This window comes from Haliotis rufescens, unplaced genomic scaffold (assembly GCF_023055435.1).
Source record: "Haliotis rufescens isolate VD_foot unplaced genomic scaffold, xgHalRufe1.0.p SCAF_7, whole genome shotgun sequence".
NCBI classification, from domain to species: domain Eukaryota; kingdom Metazoa; phylum Mollusca; class Gastropoda; order Lepetellida; family Haliotidae; genus Haliotis; species Haliotis rufescens.
Window position 1 is genome coordinate 37,610,526 of NW_025964361.1, and position 9,893 is coordinate 37,620,418.

A 9,893-nucleotide genomic window follows, 5' to 3' on the forward strand; every position below is an offset into this window, starting at 1 on the left:
ACATATTCTTCACATACTTCACATACATGTTCTTCACATACTTCACATACATGTTCTTCACATACTTCACATACATATTCTTCACATACTTCACATACATGTTCTTCACATGCTTCACATACATGTTCTTCACATACTTCACATACATGTTCTTCACATGCTTCACATACATGTTCTTCACATGCTTCACATACATGTTCTTCACATACTTCACATACATGTTAATCACATTCTCAAAACCTATTGACGATTGTTGGCATATGCTCATTTTGACACCCTTTAATACATAGGTGAGGCTTTAATAATGACGCTGAGTATACCTGCAACCTGTTAAGGGCGTTCTATACAACCTTCGTAGTTAGGATCAATAAGTTTCAGCCAAACCACGTACATATAACGAATAAACATCATACATTCCAACTTGTGCAGACGCGTGAAGATCCGGGGTAGAATAGGTCTAGATCTTCAGCAACCCATGCTTGTCGTAACAGGCGACCATGCTTGTCGTAAGGCGACTAACGGGATCGGGTGGTCAGGCTCGCTGACTTGGTTGATGAATGTAATCGATCCCAATTGCGTAGATCGATGATCGTGATGTCAATCACTGGATTATCTGGTCCAGACTCGATTATTTAGAGACCGCCGTCATAAAGCTGGAATATTTCTGAGTGCGTCGTTAAACAACAAACCAACAAAGTAGGCTGAAGTACACAGGTTGCTGTTGTACAAAACCTTAGCCCTTCGACTGTCGTAAGTCTGTGTTAAGGTATGGGAGTTACGATCACCTTAGCGCTAAGATCGCTTTGTACAACGGCACCCAGGTCAATATAAACAAAACAAGCTAGGTGTCTAGTGTCGTTAAATCTTATGATAACTGTTAGGTCCAACATATCTACCTTGTTGACTTTCTGTGTACATGTGTGTATCAGTTACCCTGGTTATGTTATTTTGTTTCTTTGTAAATATTTGCCAAATATATGACTCCGTGTTGACATTTACTGTTTTATGAACATAGTTATTCGATGACCATTTTTCAAATAAATCCAAAGAACCATACCAACAATATGTTGTGGTCTAACCACGATTTCTGTTATTAAACTAATATATTCTAAGGTTTTCTCTGTATGAATGATAATACTAAATCGGTTATGCTTCTTACTTCAGGTCAAAAGATGAAGATTGTTTTCGCGCTCTTACTCTTGACATCCGTCGTTGAGGTGACAACTTCCGGCAAGTTACTCCTGATTATGCTGGATGGGTTCCGCTGGGACTACTTTGATCTAGGATTACAGCTTCCAGCTTTTGAGAAGATATTTCATCAGGGCGTTAGGGCAAGGGGACTAACACCGGCCTTTCCTTCCGTGTCTTATCCTAACCACTACACACTGTTAACAGGTGAGTACTTACTTACTTACTTTGGAGATTTAACGTGCGCTTTCCGACTGATGCGTATTTCGCACACGGGCCCGGCCAGGCCATTTAATGTGTTTCCGAAAGGGGAGAAGGTGGTCTGTGCAACCCAAGAGGGGGGTTTTAGGGGTTGCTTATATAGAATTTGGGAATTCTGAGATTTGGAATAGATGCCGATGGGATTGGGGAGGAGAACTAAGGGAGCTGGGTATGGTGGATGTTTGTTTGTTTATGTGATTTTGATTTGGTAGGTTATTGTGTTTTTAGATGCGTTTTATTAGTTTCGTTTTTATTAAGAATACGCCTAAGGCCTTGAAGTTTTCTAGTTTATTTTGTGGGTTTAGTATTGCTTCTAGAGTTAGAGCCTTGTTCAGATTGAGGGTGGTTTGTAATGCGGTTCGATGTGTTAGGTAGTGTGTGCAGTGGATGAGTGTGTGTTCTGGGGTTTCTGGTTCTTTGCAGTGTTGGCAGTTACCTGTAGTGTGTTTTTTAATTTTTTTTAGGTGGTTATTTAGGTTGGTGTGTCCTGTTTGGAGTTTAGTGATTACTCTGTCGATTTTTTTGGATGGATGGAGAATTTTTGGTTTGGTTAGTGGTTTGCTGAGCACTTTTTTGATTTGGCTATTTGAGTTTAGATATAGGTTATGCCATTTTTTGTGATTTTTTGCTTGTTTACACTTTTAATTTCTGATTTTGAGATGGGTAAGTTTAAGCTTATTTCTGGGATTTTGAGGGATAGTTTAGCTGCTTTATCGGCGTTTTCATTACCGTATATTCCTACGTGGGCGGGTATCCACAAGAAGGTTATTTGTTTGCCTGCCTTAGTTAGGTCGTTAGAGCTTTTAAGTATTTGATTTATTAATTTAGGTCGGTTTTTGGTATTTTTGTTTTGGAGGGCTTGCAGTCCACTTAGGGAGTCGGTAAGTATTAGGATTTTTTTGTGTTTTTTGGATTCTTGTTTATGGAGGGCTGAGGCCATGCCCATTAGTTCTGCCGTGAATATTGATTGGTTGTTTGGGAGTCGGAAGGATTTTGTGGTTTTAGTTGGTTGTGTGGTATGGACTCCGAAACCTGTGTGTTTGGAGGTCGGATCTGAGGATCCGTCCGTGTAAATGTGACACCAATTTGGCCAATTTTCGTGTATGTATGCTAGTGTGGTAGTTTTAGCTATGTTTGGGTCGGTTTGTTTATTTATTTGGCTAGCTAGTGTTGTGTCTATTTTGGGTATTTTAAGTTTAGGGGTAAAGATATTTGATTGTTTGCAGTTTTGTTTAAGATTTTTAATTTGGTGTTCATTTAGGTAGTTTGTTATTCTTTGGGATATTGGGGTAAATAAGGGGTGTTTACGAGCTCGTAAACAGGTGAGTCTAACTAACCAGTATATCTAGTTAACGGGTGAGTCTAACTAACCAGTATATCTAGTTAACGGGTGAGTGTAACTAACCAGTATATATAGTTAACGGGTGAGTCTAACTAACCAGTATATCTAGTTAACGGGTGTGTCTAACTAACCAGTATATATAGTTAACGGAAGAGTCTAACTAACCAGTATATATAGTTAACAGGTGAGTCTAACTAACCAGTAAATATAGTTAACAGGTGAGTCTACACTCAACTTAATCTTAACTGAGACGCGACCCTGAGAGATGATTTTATCCTCATCAAAGAGAACATCTGACGCATGACTTTCAACTGAAGTGTTTGTTTGTTTGTTGTTTAACGCCGCACACTGCAATATTCCAGCTATATGACGGCGGTCTGTAAATAATCGAGTCTGCTGAAGTGTATGAGTAAACCTATATAGTTAATTGTCATTTTTTATATGGCAGTCGTATTTAAAGAATGAATTCGTGATTTTCTAAACGAGTATTCCGCAAGGCCAAGAGTTTGATTTTAGGTAATATTTTATGAATATCTTAATTACGTTACCAAGTACCATATACATGTACGTATGAGATATGCTGAAATACAGGGCTTTAAAACGAAGTACAACTCGAACATGAGTATCGGATATAAATAGATTCATCATAATATACCGCAAACAGACTCTACACATGACAAAGATTTCACCGCGTGAAGACAGCCAGAAAATGAATCTTGGTGAGACCGGCTTCATAGCGATGATTGATACCCTAGTAACGCTTCGTCAGTTACTGTTATATGAAATGTTTATCAATATTTCGTTACAGGCCTATACGTGGAGTCTCACGGCTTTGTTGGCAATGAGTGGTATGACGTCACTACCGGGAAGTACTATTCCCCTTGGTACAAAGAGCTTACACCGGAAGACAGATCCTTCATGTACGCTGAGGCAGAACCACTGTGGGTCAGCGCCGTCAGACAGGTCAGCACTCTCATCCTCGATTATCCAGGGTATTATACTCCAATCTATTGATATTAAATACCCTGGACCCATTCGCTTCTTTTTTTTATGTCTGATTCGAATAACACGACGCTAAAACATATACATGAGAAATCTAAACTAAACGCAGAGTCCATTGTGCGATTGCGAAAATATCATGAGCATGTCTTCAAGAATCATGATCAAATAGTGATGATGTCAAGTGTTCGTAAAAAGGTATGCATATCCCGCCACGTCAGTGGCACTCGTCATAAACGCATGCAAAGGCAAGTCAATTGAAGTTATGTGCTAATTTAGTGAAAATCAAATGGAGATAATGACGTCACATCAGAAACGAAGGTATGGTGGCGAAAGGGCCCAAGGTATTTATCTTAATAGATTGGTGGTATATTGGTCTTATAAGAAATGAGCTAATGTTGACGGGACCCAAAACAGCATAAATTAAAGGACGTACGGTACTAAATGTACTCAGATACAAAAGCAAAGCAAACTATATATAGCGTTTCTAGCGATTCTAGATTGGATAAGCAATAAATGTTTGAAGCATAGGGGTTAGAAAACGGCGAAAGAGAAACGAAGAGGGGGGCATTGAGGGTATCATGCGAAATGAACAAGAGTTGAAAATGTCTCTACACACGACTGGTTTTTTTTTTGGTTTTTTTTTGTTTCTTGTTTAACGCCGCACTCAGCAATATTCCGGCTATATGTAGGTAGTCTGTAAACAGTAGTGCCTGGACTAGACAATCCAGGGATTGACACCAAGAGCATCGATCTACACATTTGGGATACGATGACATGCAGCAGCAAATTCAGCGAGCCTGACCACCCGGTCCCGTTAGTCGCCTCTTACGACAAGTATAGCCGCCTTTTAAGACAATCGTGGGTTGCTGGAGACCAATTCTAACACGGGCCTTCACGGGTCCAACACACATGACTTGTTTTATAAGGGTGTCTGTGATACATCAAGATACAATGAATTGAAAGAAAATCGAGAACGCCCATGTTTAAGATGAGACAGGATAATAGTAAATGAAACGGAAACCCTTGTTATAATATCAAACATACTAAACATGAACTAGTATATTTTGTACCGGATTGAGACAAAATTGATGGAAGAATATATACCACTCCATTTTCATATCTGATTATCCCTATCAAAAGTTGAGTGGTATATATTAGATGCCGTATGCACATACCAGTTGCTATGCGATTTGTATGTAGAATAGAAAATTCACTTTTATTATCGGGGTTTCTTTGATCTGACTGTGTATAATAAACTGCAGGGCAAAGGAAAGTAAACACTTGAAAATTGGATTTGTCCACAAAATTACAAATATTATCAAAACGTTACCAGGCTGAAAACAGTCGCCGAAAAACTCATAGTCAAAAACACAATGATAACTATATCAAATACATAACAATCGAATTGATTTCATTTTTAGCCACCATCAAACAAGGGTGCATACTTTCTTTTGACCTGCAGTTTATATAACTGTTTACATTTTGTGTTTACAAGAACAAGAGGGTACACATGTTTCACTGGTTCGGATGCGAGGTCCTGATTCAAGGGAGACAACCAACGTACTGCGTTGAACATAACGGTCTCCCATCCATCGCTGACCTTCAACGTGACCTTGACGAGAGTCTGCAGCTGTTTCTCAACGACAGTACAGATCTGGCAGGTAACCGCTTACCCGGATGTATAACATACGGCGAGTTTGTCGTCGGACGTACGGTAGTCCTCATATTGGCTTGGTGCCCATTTGTCTAATTTCTGGAGGAATTCATAAACACTATTATTTTGGTGTTACTGTGTCGTACTGATTAAGCTGCGTGAGTGAGTGCAGAGCTAACACCGCCTTGAACTGTGTTCGGTTAAAGTCACATGCTGTCAGGTTTCTGTTGAAGGAAGAAAGACGTGATGGTGGTGATATGTTTTGTCTTGTTTAACGCCGCACTCAGCAATATTGCAGCTATATGACGGCGGTCTGTAAATAATCGAGTCTGGACCAGATATTCCAGTGATTGACTCATGAGAATCCATCCACGCAATTGGGATACGATGACATGCATCAACCAAGTCAGCGAGCCAGACCGCCCGATCCCGTTAGTGGCCTCTTACGACAAGCATGGGCTGCTGAAGATCTATTCTCTAACCGGATATTCACGGGTCGATGGTGGTGATAGACGTAAATGTCATCACTGATTTTAGGTGGTCCATTTAAATAATTATATTTGCTTTTGCGAAACACAAAAACAGGGGAATGGCCAAGGATCACAATATTGTTGAATCAGGGTTTTAAACGTATGATCAGTAAAAATGTGCACGATTTCGGGCTTTCCTCCCACACCAAGCTGACCCGCCGTGATATGACTGGATTAGAGTTCGAAGCGGCGTTAAACTTAACTCACTCACTCACTCACCAATACCTTCCAGGTCCAGTCAGAGCTACCGGATTGTGATGTCAGGGTCGTATCAATTGATATTACCGACTACCTTTCATTATTACCATGTTGTCCCTGTAGATGATGATGGCGTGGAATCTGCCCCAGGTGACCAATGCTTGCTGTGTCTTAATGGGATGCATTGGTCAGATTCGTTGACTTTGCATCATCGTTTACCGACGGCGTGGGACGTTCCTCATTATGAACCACAACTTTGACTGGACCAGACTGGATTTTTAGTAGGCCGCTGTGATATAGCTGTCTTGAATAGTTGCTGATTTAGCGTAAAACATCTATCCACTCGCTACTCTATTTTTGTCTTGAACTAACAACAAAATGTCCTCCTATTATTCTCCTGCAGTGTTGGTGTTTAATTTTGTTTATATATATGTAATGTTGATGTTTAGCTGTATATCACGAGAAAATTGACGACCATGGACATAGATACGGCCCCAATTCAAGCAAGCTGAATTCGGCAATTCTCGAAGTAGATGAAGAATTTTCTCGAATGCTCACGAAGTTTGCTGAAACTGGATTGGAAAACGAAGTTGATGTGATGATATTCTCTGACCATGGAATGACCAGCGTATCTCCGTCACGTGTTGTCAACGTGAGTGACGTCATGCCGATGTCATGTGTCGACGCCATTGTCAATGGATATGGTTCTCAAGTGTACATATGGTCAAAAGAAGATTGTCTACAAGAAGTGAGTACCTGGAATGGGGAAGAGCATCAGGAGACAAAACTGAATACATTCAGCAAGGCTCGTTCTGGGGCGCTATTTAAACTCTTCTTGGTCATTCGAATAGGGGCACGGGGGTCCAGTCTTCTAAGGCGTCGCGATTCGCTGTGCAAAGTTGCGTCCCTTGGGCACGCCAGAAACCTATGATTGTGGGTTCGAATACCGGTTCACCCCGATTATGTTTCCAGGTTTGTCAGCACCATACCCGTGCTCGTGGGTTTAATCGATGTGGTAAACGTCTAAGACCTGTATCACTTTGGGCTTTCCTCCCACATTAAGCTGACACGCCGTGATATAACTGGAATACTGTTAAAAGCGGCGTTAAACTCACTCACTCACATTATGTTAACATACTACTCAAAAGAAGTTAAAAAACGATTCCTTTATATTACTATAGTTAATCCTTCATGCCATAACTACGTGTTTAGTAATATGAAAGAATTACAACCAGACATTGCACGCTTGTGACTACTACGACTTGAGTTATACTGTTTAATACACCGCGTAGGTGTACGACGCCTTGAAAGACTACAGTCCTCACTTCACAGCCTTCCTGAAGGACGACATTCCCGACAGATGGCGCTTCAAAAATCACAAACGAATTCCACCATTGATATTGGTTCCTAAAATCGGATGGTACATTGAAACGGTAGGCACTTCCGGCTTGCGAGATATTGACACAATCGTCTTGGAAGCAAATTCCGCAATATCACTGAGATAAGTGGAGTAAATTTTGTTTGTTTGTTTGTTTCTTGTTTATATTCCAGCTGTATGACGGCGGTCTGTAAATAATCGAGTCTGGGCCAGACAATCCAGTGATCAGACAAGTAATCGACATCATGAGCATCGATCTACGCAATTGGGATGCGATGACATGCATCAACAAAGTCAGCGAGCCTGACCACCCGATCCCGTTAGTCGCCCCTTACGGCAAGCATGGGTTGCTTAAGATCAATTCTTACCCGGATTTTCACGGGTCGAGAGGAGTTAATTGTAGAATGTGATGTAAAAAAACATGTCAATACTTCCTTGGTAGTTGATGAACACATTAATTTCTGTTAATATGCAAAAGCTACGATTATTTTACAAGCTAAGTTAAAGTAGAGCTATGATAGCTTCGTGAGGAGGCAAGATATTATATTATACGACTTCTTAAGTTTTCAACAACATAAAGTCAGGCCTTTAGCACACATGAGAGTTCCCAGGTGTATAACATTATTACACCTATGTATTTCTTGCGCAGAGGTGAGAAGCCCTCAGTAATTAACTCCTCTCACAAATTGTCTTGATAAGGATATACGATATGTCACAATGTGTATCATTGTAGATTATTCTTTATATTACGCATTGTCATTTTAAGAAAGAGTGTCTATCCTACAGATATTTCACTGAGGTCGACCTATTGTTCAAATCACGTAATGTTATCAATTTGTTGGCGTCAGGAACAATGGATGGCGTCATATCATATTGCTTCTACTGACCTATCAGCATTGAGAATGTCAAATGCACCTGTGCACATATCAGAAAATTATTACACTCGATCTTGCCATATTTATTGATATGTGGCAATATGTTTTTCAGCCAAACTTTGGTTTCTTCAACTATGATACGGGCCCCATCAAGGCAGAGCACGGATACGACCCTGTACATTCGGAGATGAGAGGGATCTTCACAGCATTTGGACCAAGTAGGTCTTGTTTCGTATTCACTTGATATATCTTTTTTTTAAATATTTCAATTATCAAATTTTCAAATCGAAACATGTACAGTTTTGTTTGTTTGTTGTTTAACGTCGCACTAAGCAATATTCCAGCTATATGACGGCGGTCTGTAAATAATCGAGTCGGGGCCAGACAATGCAGTGATTGACATCATGAGCATCGATCCACACAATTGAGATACGATGACATGTATCAACCAAGTAAGCGAGCCTGACCAACCGATCCCGTTAGTCGCCTCTTATGCCAATCGGGCGGTCGGGTAGCCTAGTGGTTAAAGCGTTAGCTCGTCACGCCGAAGACCCGGGTTCGATTCCCGACATGGGTACAATGTGTGAAGCCCATTTCTGGTGTCCCCCGCCGTGATATTGCTGGAATATTGCTAAAAGCGGCGTAAAACCATACTCACTCACTCTTATGCCAATCATAGTTGCCTTTTACGGCAAGCATGGGTTGCTGAAAACCTTTGGATAAACTAGAATTTGTTTTATTTATATCTAAACATCAATTTCTTAATGCTTGCAGGCTTTGTTCCTGGTGCTACAGCCGACCAGCTTCACAACGTCGACTTGTACCAGATCATGTGCCACATCCTGGATATTGAACCTCGTTCTCACAACGGCACGTGGTCACGTGTTCGTCACATGATCACGGACGTTTCCGGTTTTCCATCGTCTTTAGCTGTTGCTGTATCGACGGCAGTTGCGTGTGTGCTGGTGACCGTGTGTTACTGTTACACCAGTGATCGCCGACATTATTGACAACTTGTACAATCCACATGAGGGGACTTGCTTTGTGGCCATTTCCCAATACTTACTTATCAGGAAAATAGTAACAATCAACTCTTCCCATTCGTAAACATCACTTATATTATTGATCGGGTGAGGTGAGGTAAAATTGTGTTTAACGTCGCGTCCAAGATTATTGCACTTATATAGCGACGTGCATGTACGTGTGTGTGTTTGTGTGGCTGCTTGTACTAGTCCGGACTGATGCCGATTTATAGTGCTAGCCCACTGAGATACCATGCCACAGTTTAACATGAATACCCCACTCAGACACAATATACTGACTCCGAGACGACCAGTCCTTGTTTTAGCCCTTTAGTGTCGAGCGCCAGACAGGGTAACAACAGTACCATCTTTTAACGTCTTTTGGTATGAAGCGGCCGGGGATCGAACCCCGGACATTCCGCTCTATCACTAGACCACGGAGG

At 41.0% G+C, this 9,893-nt stretch overlaps 1 protein-coding gene across 1 annotated transcript; it reads left to right on the forward strand.

Annotated features, from left to right (window-relative positions):
* Nucleotides 1–1,183: 1,183 nt before the first annotated feature.
* Nucleotides 1,184–9,616, forward strand: LOC124144144 (glycerophosphocholine cholinephosphodiesterase ENPP6-like). Its single transcript, XM_048388116.1, has 7 exons — nt 1,184–1,395; nt 3,600–3,754; nt 5,289–5,454; nt 6,625–6,923; nt 7,468–7,608; nt 8,541–8,646; nt 9,203–9,616. Exons 1-7 carry the CDS (start codon nt 1,248–1,250, stop codon nt 9,436–9,438), a joined length of 1,251 nt encoding a protein of 416 aa, XP_048244073.1. The 5' UTR covers nt 1,184–1,247; the 3' UTR covers nt 9,439–9,616.
* Nucleotides 9,617–9,893: the final 277 nt, after the last annotated feature.